General features: G+C 36.3%; 1 protein-coding gene across 4 annotated transcripts in view; it reads left to right on the plus strand.

The window, feature by feature from the left end:
• The window catches only part of LOC126337024 (cytohesin-1), a 211,468-nt gene extending 192,410 nt beyond the window's left edge, over window positions 1-19,058 (plus strand). For 2 of the 4 annotated variants that reach the window (XM_050001300.1, XM_050001298.1), the window contains 5 exons: window positions 1,871-2,019; window positions 2,136-2,247; window positions 3,500-3,727; window positions 4,814-4,883; window positions 17,588-19,058. In XM_050001300.1, coding sequence (XP_049857257.1) covers window positions 1,871-2,019; window positions 2,136-2,247; window positions 3,500-3,727; window positions 4,814-4,883; window positions 17,588-17,681 — 653 coding nt within the window. In that variant the 3' untranslated portion in view covers window positions 17,682-19,058. Of the gene's footprint in view, window positions 1-1,870; window positions 2,020-2,135; window positions 2,248-3,499; window positions 3,728-4,813; window positions 4,884-17,518 lie in introns of all 4 variants that reach the window. The other 2 variants (XM_050001301.1, XM_050001299.1) reach the window with 1 other exon arrangement.
• The last annotated feature ends 1,353 nt before the right edge of the window (window positions 19,059-20,411 follow it).

The raw sequence follows: 20,411 nt of genomic DNA on the forward strand, positions 1-20,411 counted from the left end.
GAGTCTCGGTCGAGCACACAGTTTCAATCTGCCAGGAAGTTTCACTTTGTGAAGTGTTGAAAATATACTTTTAGTGCAGATGATGAGCTATGACAGAGGTGTCACACAGAAATAGAACAAGGGTTTTGTGATAGCACATTTTAAAGGCTTTAGTGTTCAAATCGGTCACAGTACAGTTCCAACAACTTCACACACTATTAACGTATATATTTTGGACCTCTCACACTGCACACTGTAGATCATAAAGATTGGCAGCAGTGGTAGAAGGCTTGAAGCGAAACTGTAGAACCTACGCTTTCTTTCAAATTTGAATTGAATACGTTTTATAGTGTACAGAAATTCACTGCCGCGACTTGTATTAATCTTGTAATGTCATTTGGGGAAGTAAAATCATTTTTTCACATCTATTCCTCTCATCAATTCTAAAATAACACTTAAACGGTGGTTAGCATGTGAAAAGCATTAAACAATAACAGCAGTGACAAAGTATGTCATTAAGCAGCTGTCTGCATTTATGCATTTTGTTTAACCAGTTAGCTACTGTGGTGATTATAATTCAACATGTTCATCAATTTTTGCTTTTTCTCTTGGTGAGCACAAAGGATGATCTCTCAAAAATGTGTGATTTTGAACGTATAATTTGTAGTCTTAGCATGTCGGAAAACAGCTCAATTACCTTGTACCCACATATCAATTTCAATTTTTGATGATTTTTGCTTGTTGCTACATACGTGATTTTTTTTAAGACCTGATGAAATTCATTACCACAAATTATTGTATATGCATTATATTGTTCGTTTAATTTCCTTCATTTAGACAGAGTTTATACAAAGTATTGTAGAGAATTGAGATTTTTAATCATGTGTACCATTTAAAGAAGTTTTTGCTCATATTTTGGGAGTTTTAAAATTTTCCTCAATTTTGCATTATTTAAATCTTGACAGTAGAAAAACATGAAAAGGAGTTTTACTGTATATGTAAGATGGTGTAGATGTGCTGTGGAAATGTGGAGCTCAGTTTTCTTCCTCGCAGTTGGCTTTAGTTATAACTATTCAACAAATTGTTTTCCCATGTGATTAAAATAAAAACTCAGCCAGTCCTTTTATCTGACACAATTATATATGTTTACAACAACAATAAACTGAACTCAAGGTCATACATTAAAATATGTTAGAATCCATCAATGTTTTCCGCATGAGTAGTTCTATGTTGCCCTTTAACAATTTGGTAGTTCAGAAAACCAGTTCTCGTACAACACATTATTGAAAAATGATGTATGTTTTGAAGTTCCATAATTGTGTTGTGTACAAATTAAAGAAAAAACTTACAACCAATAAAAACAAAATATTCTTTTCTGTTAATGTTCTGTGGTTTATTATAATTTAGAATTACTCTCTTTTAAAGTGGGTGAAACTGCAATGAGAAGCCAAAAATTGTATCTTGACGTAATTCCCAGGGATATGCCACATTAGAACATGTATCCAACTCCCATATAAATTTAGCAGTTGCAAAGTATTGCCTAGTTCACTAGTATTGCATTAAGGAGACATGGTTTAGTATCATGACTACTTAGCCTTAATTTTCATGGAAAACTGAGGAATAAGAATTCCCATACATAATTTTGAATTGAGAATTATTTAAAAGAGGTTGTGACAAATTTGTTTTGTTGTAAAATTTCTTAAAAATGAAAGTATTTAAATTTGTTGTCATTGTCACTCATGTGTTTCTCAGTTTGATTCTTATGATTTACTTTAAATTATACAGCATGTGTGGATCTAATAGATCAGTTGTACAGTATCCAGTAATGTTTGGATTTGGTCTCCAGCGCAAAATACTTGAATAAAAAGTTGTTAATTTCTTATTTTTTCAGATACGTGCTATGTATTGTCATTTGCCATTATTATGCTCAATACTAGTTTACATAATCCAAGTGTGAAGGAAAAACCTACAGTTGAACAGTTCATTTCCATGAATAGAGGCATAAACAATGGTGGTGATCTGCCTCAGGAATTGCTCATGGTACTGTTTTCAAAATTTTACAAATTTAGTTTACTAGCAACTAAGTAGTCCACATACAGCTTAATTGACTGTCTGGAAAGAATCCTAAGCTTAGGATCTTTACATGCTTTTTGCAGAGCCTTTATGAGAGTATAAAGACTGAACCATTCAAAATCCCAGAGGATGATGGGAATGACTTGATGCACACCTTTTTCAATCCAGATAAAGAAGGTTGGCTGTGGAAACAAGGTAAGAAAAGCAAATACTTGTACATTTTACTAATTTCATATACATTTGTGTTTAGATATGTTTGGGGGGGAGAGAGAGAGAGAGAGAGAGAGAGAGAGAGAGAGAGTGTGTGTGTGTGTGTGTGTGTGTGTGTGTGTGTGTGTGTGTGTGTGTGTGTGTGTCACACGACCTTAAAGGGAAAGATCACTGTCTACATAAGATTCAGATGAAACAATGAAGAGAATTGACAAATTAAATGCCTAACAAAATATATTGTGGTTAACTGACTGTGATTCCAATAACGAGAATAAATCACTGCAGGTAGTACCATCAGATACCACTAGATCATAGGACGAGCAAGAGCTCAAGAATTTGACAAACATGATTGAAAACTCTTATTTCTTGATTAGTTGCCATTGTTGCATTCGCAATGGATCAAGGCTGGCTGTGGAGAACCTTTCACCAAATGTAATAGAGGCCACCATCAATGAATATACTGCAGGTGAAGATATTCATTCTTTTAATTCCGTTGATAACCAGTAATTTATATATGCCCTTCAATTTAAAGCAGATTGCAGTTTCCCATCTGGCTTGTATTTGCTATGTGTCAAAAAGGCACAGGGCCAATCACTTTCTCACAAATAAATATGCTGGGCACTGCAAGTATTTTAGAATGTGATGAGGTAAAGGATCAATTTATTGTTACAGTAATATGTTACACCAGTAATTTGTGCTTAAGAACTAGTCATTTCAGATTTTTAATCACAATATACAACAACCAGTCTCCTGTGTGAACAAAGTTTACAGAGTAGTGCTATAGTCACCTCTGTAAAAAGGCTAAAATGGCAGAGCACAGCATTCAGCAATGTATTAGTAGCATTATGTGAAGTGAAACAATAGGTGATAGCTTTTTAAGCATTTATCATAAAATGCTGACTGAATATGAAAAATGAAGCTAAGATAAAGCATGTGTGAATAACTTACTAACAACAACCACCACCACCACCAGTAATATGAATATTTGTCATTCTCCTAGAGACACTCAGAATTAACACTGACAAATATCTTGTGCTGTGTATTTTTTAATGCTGGGTGTTAATTTATTAAGAACAATTCTGAAAGAGAGTGATGTAAACTGTAACAAGTGTGATTTTTTACACTATTCACAAAACACCTGTATGCTTCATTCAAACACATTTCAATTGCAGGGTATGTATGCAACTCAGACCATTCAGTTAATTTTTAAAATTTTCTGTTAAATTTTAATTTGCAGGTGGCCGATACAAAAGCTGGAAGCGACGTTGGTTCATACTAAATGACAACTGTCTGTACTATTTTGAGTATACAACTGACAAAGAACCTCGTGGTATTATTCCTCTTGAAAATATTCAAGTTCGTGAAGTGACAGATCGCCATAAGCATCATTGTTTTGAACTGTATGCTAGTGGTTCTGATTTCATCAAGGCATGTAAGACAGACAGTGAAGGAAAAGTTGTTGAAGGTAAGATGAGATACTCTGAAATAATTTCCACCATTTTTTATAGAAATGCATAGGAACATGTATTCTATATGCTACTGTCTCTTAGTTATTGTAATGTTGCTACATTATTGATAGTAAGGAAGCAAACAATGTCTGTGGGAGAGAAATAATGTACCAGACTTGTTCCTGTTGGGAAGGTTCATTATGTGCAGAGTGACTCTTTGTACAATAATAATAATAAGAATAATAGTAATAATAATAATAATAATAATAATAATAATGAGTCACACCGCACAATATCCTCCAGTGCATCAACGCAATACAGCTACATCCAAACTTATATACATTGGGGAGAGGCTACAACCCTGTCTCATTCCCTTCCCTAACCACTGCTTCCCTTCCATGCCCTCGACTCTTGTAACTACCATCTGGTTTCTGTACAAATTGTAAATAGCCTTTCGCTCCCAGTGTTTTACTCCTGCCACCTTCAGAATTTGAAAGAGTATTCCAGTCAGCATTGTCGAAAGCTTTCTCTAAGTCTACAAATGCTAGAAATGTAGGTTTCTTCTAAGATAAGTCGTAAGGTCAGTATTGTCTCACGTGTTCAAACATTTCTACGGAATCCGAACTTATATATACAACTACAGAAATCCGTAATTACTGATACATGTTCAATTACCCGAAAGTTCCTAAATGCAATGTAATATATACAGTACAGTTAAAAGGAAGTCACACTTGATCAAGGTCTGCGTCACTTTCCATGTTCACGATGTTTGCAAACATTATGCACAATGACATCACGCAAAGACCAACCACATGACCTTGTGCAAAGACCAACCACATGCTTTGGTGTGTCTATTCCATTTACTGTTCAATTACAACCAGTGGGTGAAATGCTGATGCTCTTTAATGATGACAGTGCTATATGTAATTTTTATTTTTGAAACTGTTGTTGGCCTTCCCGTAAAAGCAGATATATTATAGTTCCACTCTGGAGAATAGTTTATTTTATGTCTTTTATGCCGAAGCATATCTTGTTCCCAGTTCTCCTCTTATGCAATCTACTTAAACAAAAGGGTTGCAAATAACCATTAATTTTTATTACAGGCAAACACACTGTATATAGAATGTCAGCTGCCACACCCGAGGAGAAGGACGAGTGGATCAAATGTGTAAGGTAAGTCATGACTGTGTGTACATACATACTAAGAGATACTGGTGTAGTTTGGACAGCACAGGCAAAATTTTCAGGAACAAACATTCTCACATGCAATGATTATATGGTACTGACGTGCACTGAAACTATCAACTAACCTATATTCTGTTAAAACTGTAACTATAACTGTCACTGTCATTGAACTCACAGTTGGTGACTTATTTTCAATATTGATAATGAAATTTAATTCCAATCAAAAACTCTGTGGTGATTGCCGCTCATAGGAGAGCCACACTGACTTTTCATCCTTGGGAGAAGCAGCTGTCTCAGCCAAACCAAGAGCTGTCATTGGAACCTCGTGTTACGGCCGCAAAGCTTATCAAGCACCAATGGAAGGCCATGAAGTCAGTAAATATATTACGATGGACATGCTTGCTTCATGTGTTGTCCTTACCTTGTGCTGGTACAACTTTTAAATTGTGAGAAACTGTTTTGTAATTATGCTGTGGTTTTTCTGTCTGTCTGTGTGTGTGTGTGTGTGTGTGTGTGTGTGTGTGTGTGTGTGTGTGTGTGTGTGTGCGTGCTTTTTTTGGGAGGGGAGGGGAGGTGGAGTGGGGGATTGTTTAAAGTTATGAATGCACATGGTTTCTCTGATCCTTTAGTCGTCTTACAATGTCAGATTATGAAGTCTTTTAAATAATTAAATTGGAGACAACTCAAAAGTTCTTTCTGTAAGAAAAGTGACTTTTGGGCATTATGTACTTCCCATGTCCATACAGATACAATATCAAAAATTGGACAGTGCCATGTCCTAAAGCACATTGTTTAATGTGAACAGACTAAAACATACAAAATTTAAAGGTATCACTGATGGCTAGTTTATTCTTTCACTTAAAAATCCTCTTTCTGTTATATTGCTAGAGCCATTGTTCCCAAAGCCATTCAGCATAAGTCTGTAGTTTTTGTTTGGTGTTGCATTGTCAGGATTGTAATAATTGGATATTAGGCACGTAGCCAGAACACATTATGTTCTAGACATTTTTCCACTAAAGTTTGAAGCTCAAAGACAATAAAGAATCTTGTGGCCTGTTTCTCCCATTAGTATTGCAATGCCTTTAACATTTGATACATTTGTATCGATAAATTAGTAAAATGCCTCACAGTTGTTGGACACACATACTTTAGCAGTATATGCTCTATTCAGTTCAGTCAAATCTTCTTAGAATACATTGGAGTTGCTTCCTTATGCAAGAGCTGAATGTATTGTTAATGTAAGGAGTCATCTATTGAGCCATGATGGAAATTTGTGTAATTTGTCATTAGGTCATTGCTATATACAATAATGACACCCAACATGTATTTGCCAATGTGTTTTGCCAGTGTGTGAAATTTCTAAAGACTGACAGTGATTTTGGAGAGTCTATCTGTAGTGAAACAAAAACTAGATAGGTGAATAGCAAACATGTGTAGAGTTTTGTTGAGATTGTTTGAAATGGTTTAACAACTTGTGCATCAAGATAGTATTCATTTTTATATTTCCTAACTGTAAAATTTGCCAGAAATCTTGTTTTTTGCCATGAGAGACTTATTTTAAACAATATACACAGTTGTTCTTGCCAGATGAGGGAAGTTGCCATATGTAGCACAGTTTCACTACCTGTAGCCAATGTGTACATAAATCCAAGGAATCGAGCTCTTAAGAGCTGAAGATATTTATTTTGCTGCAGTGGCATGTTCATTATGTGACCCAAGTCATATAAAATCTAGACTTGTTCCTTGCACAATGCTTTTCAATATACCAAGTATCTTCTTCACTATGACAGTGGAAGGGGATGTGGACTTCCCCTTCCCTCTTCATGAAGGGAGCAGATAGCCACAGTATGTATTGGAAAAAATATAATGCATAGTTTAATCTCAAATTGACAATGCTATCATGTGACCAAGAGGAGAGTGTTTGGAGCTGACACTCTCTCATACAGTCTCTCACAAAGGAATGGTAACATCTAAGGACTAATTAGAAGTGTTAATCCAGTGGCAAAAAACTTCTTAAAATATTCTTAAAGAAAGAGTAGCAGGGATTTCATTGTACAGATAATATAGACAATAAATATGAAGCTTTCCTCAACACATTTCTCATGTTCTTTGAAAGTCACTCGTCATTAAAATATTTAAAAAAAAGTGCTGCCACCAACACTGATTAATGGGAGAAGGCTATCATCTATACTAATAATGTAACAGTAAAACTATTGTCTGTGTGAACATGCTGATACTAGAGAGAGCTGTTGGTAGTGCTCACAGGAATAATCTGATATTCTGAAGTTAGCAAAGTTAAAATATAGGGAGCAAAATACTATTTACAACTAGTAAAGAAACGAGATGGTAGCTATGACTCGAGGGACACACAAAGGAAGCAGTGGTTGAGAAGATAATGAGACAGGCTTTTAGTCTGTTTCAGATATTATTCAGTCTGGACATTGAGCAAGCAGTAAAGGAAACAAAAAAAAAATTGACATAGGATTTAGTCCAGAGAGGAGAAATAAAAACTTTGAGGTTTGCTTATGACATTGTAATTGTCAGAACAGCAAAAGACTTGTGAAAGCATAGGAAGGGAATGTGCAGTGTCTTAAAAGGTTATAAGATGAACATCAACAAAATCAAAAATTGGATAATGAAATATAGTCAAATTAATTTGGGTGATGCTAAAGAATTACATTAGCAATAAGGCTTACTCAGGCTTGCAGGGCTCTGAGTAGACCCTTATTTCCAAAGCTGCTTGTGGGACCAAAAGGTTTTCTCCAAAATTCCCAGAGTAGTCAAGGCAGGTTTTCTTTGCCTAAACTTGTATCCATACATCCCAGACTCAATGCACTTTTTCAAAAGAGTGTTTCGAGCATGAAACACTAGGGTGTAAGGGAGATGCAACACGTGGCATCTGCATTAAGGCTTCTCATGAAGGAGTTTGTTCCAGTCTCCTGCCAAATGTATGAACTGCTCAGGAAACCATCCTGTTTAGAGTGGGGACTGCAGAATCTTTCTAGAGGAAGGTACCTTGGTGGAGAGATGGGATTGAAGGTGATGCCCCTGTGATCAGTGGCTCCCATACTTAAATGGAACCTGCAGGGATTCAGGATGAATGTAAAAAAACTTCATCTACTATCTCAGGGTAGACCAGGATATTAATTTCACTCAATTGTACACCCCTGAGTTAAAAGGCCATGCACTCCACAAAAAAGGTGACCTGAGTGGAGAGAGAGCTAGAGGAGTAGTAGGTATTTTTGTCAGTACCAACTACCACTCCTTGCCTCTCACTAACAATGAATTTACAAGCAGTTGCAATATCAGTGCACATGCATCATCCTTTGGCAGTACGTTCACTCTACTTGCTGCCACATGATGCACTTGATGAAGAGGTTCTAAATGACCTCCTTACACAGCTCCCCCCACTCCTTTATCCTCTGTGGTGATCTTACAGCACACAGTGTGCTTTGGGGCTCTGCAACTACCTGCTCCAGGGGCAGAGCAATTGAGAGGCTTCTCAAATCATCATGTGCACATTGCTAAATATGGGACAGAGAAGCACTTCTGCACTGAAACTGGTCATTCTCTGCCATCAACCTCTCTCTTTGCTATCCAGCCCTTGCTCACATTGCCCAATGGGAAATGATTGATGACTTATATGGAAGTGATTGCTTCACTATCTGATCTCACCTCCCAGATGGAGTGGAACCCAAAGGGAAACTTCTGAGATGGGTGCTCAGTAGAGCAGACTGGACACTGTGAAGCCGAGTTTGAACATCATGTCAATGTTGAGGAATGGATCATATTAGCAAAAAGATTCACCCAGCTGCTGAAGTATCATCCACAGTCCACACAACTGAAGATTAGCCTGTTCCTTGGTGGAGTTATGAATGCCACTCTGCAATCAGGACAAGGCTTGTGGCTCTGTGTAGGTTTGAGTACCAGCCAATTGCAGAGAATTTTGCAGCCTTTCAGGTGGCGATGGCTGCTTTAATGGGGAATGGCACTCTCCAAACCAATCGGCAAGACATTTCCCAGATTATGGTGGCCTATTTTGCCACAATTATAGCAACCGCCAGTCAAGATCCAGGTTTCCAGTGACATAGAGCGGTTGCTGACAGGAGAAGTTTGGATTTCTGGTCCACCACTGATGAAGATTACAACTGCCTATTTTCCATGTGGGTGCTGGATTGTGTATTGTCTGCGACTTGACACACATTCCCTGGTCAAGACAGAATCCATTAAAATATGCTGTGGCACCTCACAAGGCAAAAACAGATATTTTGCTCACTCTTTTTAATGCCATTTTGGTGCCATGTTATTTTCCTACTCGTGCTGTGATGTAGTTTTCATTCCTCTTGTAAAAATTGAGAAACACCGTACATTCATTAGCAGTTACCTAAGTGTTGCCGTCACTAGCTGCGTGGGAAAGATCTTGGATTTGTGCCACCTTGTCTGGATCATAAAATCCAGGCAACTCCTTAGTCACTTTCAGTGTGGGTTCAGGAAGTACCAATCCACCTTTGTTAACCTGGCCCTCCAGGAAGTGGCTATACAACAGATTTTCCTGCACTGGCATCATCCTATAGGTACAGTTTTTGACATCAAGAAGGCCTGTGATACTACTTGGATGCAACTTACCCTTGAGCAGATTCATAAATGGGGATTTTGTGGATGTCTTCCCATTTTCATTCAGTCCTTCCTCTCACCACTGTATTTTTGATATTGAGTCAGTGTCATCCTGTCTGATCGCTTTGAGCAGGGGAACGATGTCCCTCATGGTAGTGTTTTAAGTGACTGCCTTTGCCATAGCTATTAATAGCATTAAAGTCAGTAGTGAAAAGTCCTGGCCCACGTTCTTTGTGGATGACTTCTGTGTTTTGCTCGTCTTAAAGCCTTGCAGTGACAACACATCAGTTACATCTAACTCTTCGACATTTGAGTGAATGGGTGCAGAAAAGTGGTTTTAAGTTTTCAACCGAGAAGTCTGTCTGTGTTCTTTTTAACTGTTATTGTTCCATTTTAAATTTTCTTGAGTTGAGGATGTTCTTAATTTTAGAGTGTCAGTGAGGCCTGGACCTTATATTTGACTGCAAACTTAAATGGTTGCCACATCTGAAGGGCATGTAAAAATAGTCTTTCGAGGCTGTAAGTATTTTAAAATGTCGTAGCTGCAGTACTTGTACAGGACTTGTTTGCTCCAGTTGTACAGAACATTTGTGTGATCTCAAGTACATTATGGGCACATGGTGTATGGATCTGCAGGACTCTTATTTAAAGATGTTGAATGTGTTGCACCATGAAGGGATTCAGTTGGCCATTGTGGCATTCAGACAAAGCATCTGTGCAGAGGCTGGTGAACCACCACGTCACATCAGGCGATGGCTACTTACGGTGCACCACATATGTAAAACACTGTCCACACCATGCTTTTTCATAACCAGCAATGGACAATGAGGCCTTATGGGATTTGTGCATAGGATTTCCTTTTAGAGATGGTTGTGGCTGGTCTTGATGTTTTACATCGTAGTTGGAGCAGAACTCCACCTTGGCTCCTCTGGAGACCCGGACTTATTTTAGATATGCATCACGTTTTCACAATATTGTACACTAATGGCTCCAAACAGTGGAATTCCATTGGGTGCTCTGTCATGTACCCTGACCGCGTCAAAGATTCGCCTTCGGAATGAGTACAAATTTTCTTTGCGGTGATCCTGAAGGCACTGGAGCAGAGCAATGTATTCAGGGCAAATAGTTTCTCATCTGTTCTGATTCTTTTAGTACCTCACAATCATTACAGAATCTGTACACAGCTGAGAAGATGGCCTAGCTGATATGACCAACTATACTTGCTCCAAAGGCAAGGAAAGTAGGTGTCACTCTGCTGGGTGCCAGAGCATGTAGGAATATGGGAAATGGACAGGCTGATATGGCTACCAGGAAGGCCTGCATGCAGAGAACAGTGTCCTATTCCCTTGCGGGCTGTCTTTCGTGCACTGCATAGGAAGTTCATGCAGTTGTGGGATGAAGAATGACTGGTGGTAACGTACAATTAGCTGCAGTTGGTGAAGTCAGCTATCTGCTGAGGTGGGATGAAGTGACTCACATGTCTTTGATGGGGCATTGCCCTACTACACTATTTTTTACTACAGTAAGAGGATCCCCAATTTTGTGATGCTTGTGGCGTGCAAATCTCTGTACGTCATATTTTAAGTGTGCTTTGTATACTGTGATGCAAGGGCAGAAGCAAATATCTTTGGGGCTTTGCCCTCTATTTTAGCTGATGATGAGATGAGTGTGAGTAAGATTTTAAAGTTTCATGATGTGCGTACACTGGCCTAAGCTTTTAGGCTGGAGGTTTGTGTGTGTTGCAGAGTGGCTGGCTCATACTCTTCTATGCTTGTGATCAGCCTGCCATGTCCACCTGCTGTATTGATTTAACTCCTCATATCACTTTCTTCCTGTTTAGCTTATGTTTTAATATTGGTGCAGTACTTCATTCCATGCTTCTGTGTGGGTACACACGCAGTTTTCCAACTTTTGTTACCTTCATTTTCCATGCTGTTTTTATTCTCCTGTTTAGTGTATTTTACTGACACTCATCTCAAACACAGGTGCTAAAGACTTTGCTGTCAGGTGCCAAGACCAACATATCCATCAATCATTCTTAGATTGGGAAATGAGACACTAAAAGTTGTAATGAGTTTTGCTTTTTGGGCAGCAAAATCACTGAAGACTAAGAATATCCATGAAAATGAAAATGATGGTGTATATAGCAGGATACTAAGCCACTTGGCTGCATAGGATAGCATAGTACTTAGCCACATTTGTAATTTTTACTTTGGGAATGGTCAGTTTCTGGAACAATTGCAGTAGCCACTAGTAAAATTGATTTATAAAAAAAGAGAGAGGAATAATTTAGACAATTTTGGACCTATTATTATGCCCTAAGTGTTCACAAAATCTATTGAGATGCTGTATGTATAACTGATTGTAATTGATTATTCTCGTTTACATAATTTTCTGTCAAATGTAAAGTTTGGTTTCAGCAAAGGTTTAACAATTGAAAACATTATATTCTCTATGAGGCATTGGATGGATCAAAGAGAAAGCTGTGCACACTAGGTGTATTCTTTGATTTAACTGACTCATGTGGTAGTGTTTATCACAAAATGGTACTGCAGAAGTTGAACCATTATGGAATACGAATAGCAGCTCCCAATTGGTTCCTGTCACATTTTCAGAACAGACAGCAAAAGTCATTCTCCACAGTAATGAGAGCAGCTACGAGGTGGTGTGTGATTAGGGCACGGATGAATTGGTGATATCTTGGGTCAGTGCTTGGGCCACTACTGTTATTTGTCTAATATAATGGGGAGTCTAAAAATTTGTTTGTTTAGTGAGACTGGTAGTGAATGAAGTTAAGTGCAAGATAGGCATTGTTTAAAATAGTGCACTTAAAAACTTAAGTTTTTGAGTTGTAGAGCATTAAGGAGGTTACGCTGAGTAAATTGCAGTTAATACGGATCACTGTTAAATTGTTTGTTCATACATGACTGATATTACCATATTAATAGGTGATAAATAGGAAACTAGCTTATAGCTTCCAGAAATATGAGAGAACTATTTATGTCCAGGAAAACAGATTATATGTACCCACCAAATGTTTCCATAGGTTCCAGTATTCAGTCTTGCAAGGGCTATAACTCATTGATATGTACCACCCCAAAATAATGTCTGGATTTAATGGCATAATACTGGCTGAACCTATTATTTTCTCTTGGTAATGCAACCACCTCCATAACCAAATGGTTGACATTGCTGTCTTTGGTGCAGAAGGGCTCCATTTTGAATCCCAGTACCTCTTTAGATTTTTTTCTGTGGTAGGGAGGTCTGAAGTGGTGCGCACTGTCTCATGAGGTCAAATGAGGATCTGCTCAAATAAAGCAGCAGTGACATAACCACGATTCATCTACTGGCAATAACAGCTGGAGGGAATGGCAGCATGTACCACAATAATATAATGCTCCTTGTACTGCCTTTTTGTCAGCCAGACGATATGAAATAAAAATGCTTGATTGAAACACAGTTCCACAGCAAACAAAGCTGTATTTTGCTCCATTCAGACTAAACCAGCATATCTTGTTGCAGGAAAAATTGCACAGTACTCAATGAGGCTCTCGAATATGTCGTGTGTTTCTAAAGTGTCGCTATTTTATATTTTCCTCCATCCCATCCTTTGCAGTTTCCTGTAGTGCAAAATTGACTCTCTATAGATGCATTCGCTGACACCTCAGTAACCTCTTTCTCTTCCTGGTATGGTTTTATCAACGGCTTCTCTTCTTGCTCTTCTGCAGTACCTATCTTTGTGCTACAGGTGCATTTGATGTTTGACATTCTTTAGTAACTGCATGAAGTGATCATCGTACTCACTACAGAGTGCTCTTACATTGTGTTCAGAAAGTGTTTATTATGAAGGTTCTAGAGGATGTAGTTGATCACCACCTTTCTCCAACACACGAATGATAGATCTTGGTTGTAATTTAATAGTATGGACAATTGTGATAAATGATTGTAGCAAACAGAATAGTTTCTTATGGGTGGTGATTTAAATCAATTGGTTTGTTATGGATGATGTAAATCAAAAGATGTAGGATGGTTGTTCTTGGGCATGGGTCTCTACTGTGAGGTAAAACCATTGGAACTGAGGATGTCGCCACACAACATGATTACTATTTTTTCACTATCCCACTTAGACCCTAACTATGAAGACATATATTTTAATATAAAAATACATTATTTTCCCAAAGAGTGCAGATTTTTTGAAATGAGGCATGTATTAGCATAATGCCAACTACAGTTTTTTGTGTAAGAATTTTTTGTTTACTGATTAGTTGAGAGAAATTATAAATTTATATGGAGGTCTCGAATACATGCAGTTCTCAAATGAGGTATTCGACCATTATATGTAGCTATGTGTTGCACAAGGCTTAAATAGGAGTCATACCTGTAACATCATTCCAGTGTGAATTTTTTTTTTTTGTTTTGTTTTAATTTTGTGTGCCCTTGGTGTTCTTGTAACAGTAGCTCACTCTCTTTATAGTCACAGTGCACACTGCTCACAGTTTTGCTGCAACATGTAGATCATGTTTCATTTGGAAATTCCTCCTGTGCTGTCCAAGTTTTGTGTGTTTTTGTTGTGATAATGATGAATTTGTGTAATTAAAGAACAATAATACTGCTCAGATATGACGTATTCCTTATTTCCTTCCTTTTTGTTATTGCCTGTTGCTTTTTCTGTTTGTTGAGGATGTTGACTATCACAATTTAATGTAATTGTAGTTGAATCACAGTGTGTGGATTCTTTGTACATTTGTTGCTTTGTACATATTAGGCTGCACATGACATTGTAGATATTAATGTGTAAATTATTAGTTTGCATTAATAGTAATAGCTGCCACATCAGTGGTTATGGTAGCAGTAGAAAAGTTGTGCTTGGACTCTCTCTCTAACACATTTGCAGGTGGAAGTGCTCTCATACATGCAGGTATAAATATCATATTACACTCAAAAGGCAAGTGGTGCTATTCAGAATATAGGTGCATCTCAGAGTTTGTACAGATGGAGATCACTGAAGACTTCCAGTATTAGTGAAATGTTGCAGCAGACCCTATAGGAGTGTATTCCTCTGAGAACAAAGCTTGTATATTTTATACAATTGTTGTTAGTTATGGGTGATTCTACTGCAAATGGAGATTCCTAATGTACGAGGATTTTCTTCAAGGTTTTCGTCTATGGGCCTGTTTCTTCCTAAAGTGAAATTGTCCTCCCATGGAGTAAAGGGTAGGTGATTAGTTTTTGGAATAATAAAAAAATCTGTCACCTGCATTTGTCATGCTGTCACAAACAATAGCATGTTCAGCAGAACATACAAAAAATTTTATGAACTTTCCTCCTTATTAGTCCTCCAAGCCCCTGCTCTCTTTCTCTCATCACTGTTTTATATTTTAAGTAACGGGTACATTTTATTAGGCATTCCACAAAGTTTAATTTTGATTAAATTGTCCTAGTGAGTGCTGGAGCCATAACTATTTTGAATGAAGGTGGCATTTTAGCATTTAGGCTGTAAGTTTTCTTTTTTTAACCAGAAAAGGATGCCATAGTGTTTGTCCATTATGGTATACAAAGTACAGTAGAAATGTTACTGTTCGTGATGGTTTGCAAACAGTTAGTCACTCTGATGTTTAGCATGGGTATTGTGCTAATTAAGTCCTTAATTTAAAAAAAGCATGTGCCATTAATGTAATCTTTTCGTAATTATGAATTGAAGTCTTATGGAAGCAGCATAAAATTAGTCTCTGAAAACTTTTTTTTCACAGTGGTGTTCCTTTGTAACTTGTACATGAGCTAGTATTTTACTCACTGACATTGTCGCAGATGTACAAGAACCAAAATTTTAATGACGTGATTAGTGCAGTTTACTTGTATAAAGCAGTCATTCAGCATTACTGCAAACTTTTTTTTCTAAAACTGTGTAATATTACTTATCACAATGTTGGGAGTATAGAGAGAGAATTATTGCACAATGGAGATAGTTGTGGAGCATACTTCAAAGAGCACTACCAGTTATTTAGGCTCAATTTAGTGTTTTCGTAGGGAGGATATCCATGCTGTTAGATGAATCACATTTAAGAAATGGCAGGTCATGTTTAAACATATGAGAGCAGGGGTTAGGCTTACTTTAGCAAGACCTAATAGCTGCAGCCAGTGAATTTACTTTGTTGCAGGCTATGTGCACATAGAGAGAACATTATTGACCTCTATACTTAAAAATAATGTATTGTCCAGTTTCTGAACATTTAAACAACTTTTGTTTAGCAGAAATGTTAGTTTGTCATTGTAAGGATGAAAGCCACTACTTCAAGATTTAGGAGTCATAATTTTCAGTACTCAATGATCTTACCAGTAAATATCCAAAGATGTTGTGTATGTTACTTATAGTATAGTGAGTGGAAACAAACCTAAGCAGTTGCTTAAATTTTTGTTAGTGATGTGCAACACTCATGAAAAGAGTATTCTTTTTTAAATTATTAAGTTTCAAAAAGTGAAGGTAACTAACTTTTTGTTCTTCCAGAGTGTATTAACTTGAAATTTCCTATACTAGAAACACTTTTATTAGCATAAAAGCAATGTTTAGTTTTTGGCAGTGTCAGATCAGAATTCTGTAAACAATACTTGGATTTTTGAAATGTGACAGTTCATTATTAGCACAGTTATTCAGCTGGGTATGGATAGGAAAATTTTTAATTGCAAATTAGCCATACTACAAAAGGGACTTGCCCTGCCAATATTCATATTATGATCATTTAATGTAATGAAGACAACATGAAACTAGAAGATTAAAACATGTTTTGTGTATGTTTGCTCCAAATTATAAGCTAAATAAAGGTTTCTGTTCTTAGACTACAGGTATGTAAAGATGTTGGGAGGGGAGGGGGCAGATTTACCTCACAATTTACTAGAACATTGTAAAATGGTAAATGAAAAAATAGTACGTGGGTATACTAAATGAGAAGTATCCAATATAATAAACAGAACTGTATAGATAAGACTGAAATACTAGAAAAACAATGAGTTGTATGTTGTCTTCAATATCATTTTAATCTGCTCTTTGCATATTTTGAATAAACATAACTTTCTCATATATCTACCATGTTTTGTTTGGTTTCTTCTTAGGAAAGGGATATGGGGTGGGGAGGTGGGGAGGGGGGGGGGGTGGTGGTTGTTAGACATGTTGACTGGTGTATGTTGTTCTCACTGAAGGTGGTTGCGCAGATCATTGCTGTTCTGTCTTTTGAGATTAGTTTATTCATAAAATCAATACTGTTGTAGGAATAATGCATAATTTCATTCATATGTTTCATCTGCAGTGGCTTTTACTAATGTAGTATAATTAAGTGGGAACAGTAGTATTATATAAAATATAATGTAGTTTACCAAGCACAGTAAAATATAACACATATTCAACTGCAGTGTTAACTAAATAGCAACATTTTATAGTGTTTGTAGAGATTTTTCAGATTTATTTAGTCTAAATTTAAATTCTGTGTAGTTGATGATTTCAATATTTTTCATTTGAAGTCTCTTAAAAGTTCTATTAATTCTTTTTTATCCTGAGTGTATAAAGTATTGTGTGAAGATGCATGTTCGCATGTTGGCCTCATGGTTATGCTTATTTATTTAAATTTTTTTGTTTTGATCATTCTTAAGTATATTTCACTTTCCTATAATAAATGGGAATTTGAATTTGATGTTTGTAAGGTGCATGCTTACCAGGCACATGCATGCCTCTGTAAATATTTTCGGAAAGTTCATATTATGTCTGCATCACAGATGTCTTTCAGGTAATGTTATTAATATTGAAACTGTGTGGTAGGTCCCTGCATGAAATCATATTCTCTAGATAGGCAAGTACTTCAGTCCTCTGGAGGACATGATTTTAACAGCAAGACACACCACCAGTCTTAATAAAATAACTCACTTGAAAATAAACATCTGTGATTGATTCACAAAATCTGTAAAAACAAATAAAACAAAAAAATTTGAATAAATAAAGCAAAACCTTATTCCCAACATAGGAAAAGCATCAGCCACAATACATGAAGTGGCGGCCAGCAGTGAGTCACGAGTGTTTGTTTCTGCTATAGGCAAAGCATCAGCCATAATCCGTTCTACGATATGTTGGCAGCTCGCAAGAAGAAAGCGCAGAAGACAAGTGCTCACCACCACTTGAAGAGCTAAGACATTTATAGTGTAACATATATTATGGTATTACTCTCGAGCTGTCGCAGCTCCAAGTGTGTTAAAGCATTGTACCATACTGATGCAAGCTGTACATTATGTATAGGGCTTGTACTGGAGGTGCAGTTTGAAACATAGCATACAACCAAAGAAATGTGATTTAAAGTGCACTTGACTGTTGTATCTTCTGAGCAGCTCTATCCTAATTTCTTTTGCTTTTTCTCTCCTTAATAATCTATCTAGGATTTTCACCCAAGGAAATGGCAGCCTTGAACTAATGTTCAAAAAGTGTGGTAATGTTAAATACTGAATGTAATGTTTAAATATGTTTTCCCAAAAAATGGTCATAGCATGACTGAATGATAAATTGTATTTTTTATATAGTTGTTAAAGCTTCAACTGTTCAAACATTGCAGCAGCTTAAAATAGAAAACTGGAAGAGTGAGAGAAATAAACAATGCAGTGAATGTGCTATACCAGTCATTGTTTGTAATATTTGAAAATTTGTTATGATTTGAGAGCTCTGAAATTCTGGACAATATTACAAAAGCATTTTATGGCACTGGAAGTACTAATGGTCAAAGTGGCTGGTGCTAAGAATCTCAGCAGAAGGAAGACTCGTGCATTTGACATACTCAAATAAGTTTGTATTTTGTCCTGTGCTGCATGAAAGTGTGATATATGTCTATGTATTATGTGCTTTCCATATCTTGAATGGTTCCAACTGAAATTTCTCTCAGTAAACCAAAGAAACTGTCATCTGACCAATATTTGAGACAGTGAAAGCTGGAAGTATTTTATAGAATGGGAGAACTTCAGTTATTTTTGCATCAGTCTCTCTTCGTAAATGTGATTTTTTTATAAAAGTGTTTGTAAAAGGTATTGCTACTTCATTTCGTGTTACTATAGACAGTTTCAAATGGTATGTAATTTATAATGTTCACTCATCTCATTGTAATTCACCATTTTTTATAAAAAAGTTAGATTTTTATACTAGAAGTGTGCTGGGATGTTGTAACCAGGATGGAGTAATGTGTATGGAATAATGAAGTATTAATATTGCAGTGTGTGTGTGACTTTATTTTTGTACATTATGTTTATTTCTTCGATATATTTATGATACAGTTGCTTGTCAGTTCCCTCATGTTGACCAGAATTATTTTTATTTGTAATATATTGTGTATATGTATTTAAGGATTTGTACAAGTAGTTAATGCAGTCATGTTCATTATTTATCTGTTAAAATAATAAAGTTTGACCTGATTTGACTGGAAGTTATGTAAATACATTTTCACAGCCACTGTGAAATTCTGTTATCTCCAGTATTTATTTTATTGAAATAAGATTGTAACAATAATAAACATTTTGTACATTTAAGTACAAATTGTTCTGATTTATGGTGCTAATTCCTGAGTGTTCCTTTCCTGTCTGTGAATACAATGGTGGTTTTGATTATGAATTATTCATGCTGTGTACATCTAAGGTTGCTGGCATTGGAGGCATTTACATATATGGAAATCACAGTTCAGGTTTAATTAACAGAAAGTTCAAAAGCATATCAGAAAATTAATATTTTTTAAAAATTACTGTCATGCCATAATTAGTGTAGTTTCATGCAGTCTCAATACTAGTTTGTCCTTTACAAGTCCCCATAATCTCAGTATAGATCCTTGTAACCTACCTCCACTTGAACCTAATTACTATGGTGAAGCATTTGTCTCCTCCTAGAATTTTTACCACTCACACTTTCCTTTGTTATCAAATTGACGATACTGTGATGTCTTAGGATGTGTCTTATCAACCAGTATGTCAGATTGTGCCATAAATTTCTTTTCTTCCCCATTTAAGCAAATCTTCATTAGCTATTCAATCCTTCATTCCAATAACACCACATTTCTAAAGCTTAAAATCTCTTCTTGTCTGAATTTTTTTATGGACCACATTTCATAACGCTTAAACATACGTAAAATGTTAAGAAATTACTCTTGTTCAGAAAATATTTTTCTTGCTCCTGAAGGATCGCATTTTATGCTCTCCCTACTTAATATTCAGTTATCTTACTTTCCAAATAGCAAAACCTTGTTGCCAGATTTATTAAGTCTATTTCGTTGTCCTTTCTTTACTTTTGTTAATGTTAATCTTAAATCATCTAAGACAATATCCATTCTCTAAAGTGATCTTTCTAATCCTTTCTCACATCTCACAGAAGTACCATGTGTCTGACAAAATTCAATTTCTATTTCTTCTCCTTAAGCTTTTTCGTTCTGAATTTCTCCTCAATTTACATTACTGCTTGCCCAATAAAGAGATTAAGATGGTTACTTTATACAACCCTTTCTCACTCCCTTCTCAGCTACTGCCTCTCTTTCATGTGCCTCAACTCTTAAAATTGTAAAAGTTGATAACCTCTCACCACCTGGAATCTATCCCTGCTGCATTCAAAGTTTCAGACAGTATATTCCAGTGATATTGTCAAAAGCGCTCTCAAAATTTAAAAATTTTACAAATTTAGCAGAACTCATTTTAATTTTACAGTGTTAAGTTTGTAACCTGTAACGGAAATTAATTTTGTTGGATAATTGGGCGGTGGTATTGATAACTCAATAGGCTCATGCATTAAACATATTCTTGATGGCAATGTGTTGTTCAACGCATTGAAATTTGAGGTTAATGCTTCTTGATCGTATCAAGTATGCAGTAATACTAGTAAGTTACCTGATACGTGCGCTG

Source organism: Schistocerca gregaria, chromosome 2 (assembly GCF_023897955.1).
Source record: "Schistocerca gregaria isolate iqSchGreg1 chromosome 2, iqSchGreg1.2, whole genome shotgun sequence".
In the NCBI taxonomy this organism is placed as follows: Eukaryota; Metazoa; Arthropoda; class Insecta; order Orthoptera; family Acrididae; genus Schistocerca; species Schistocerca gregaria.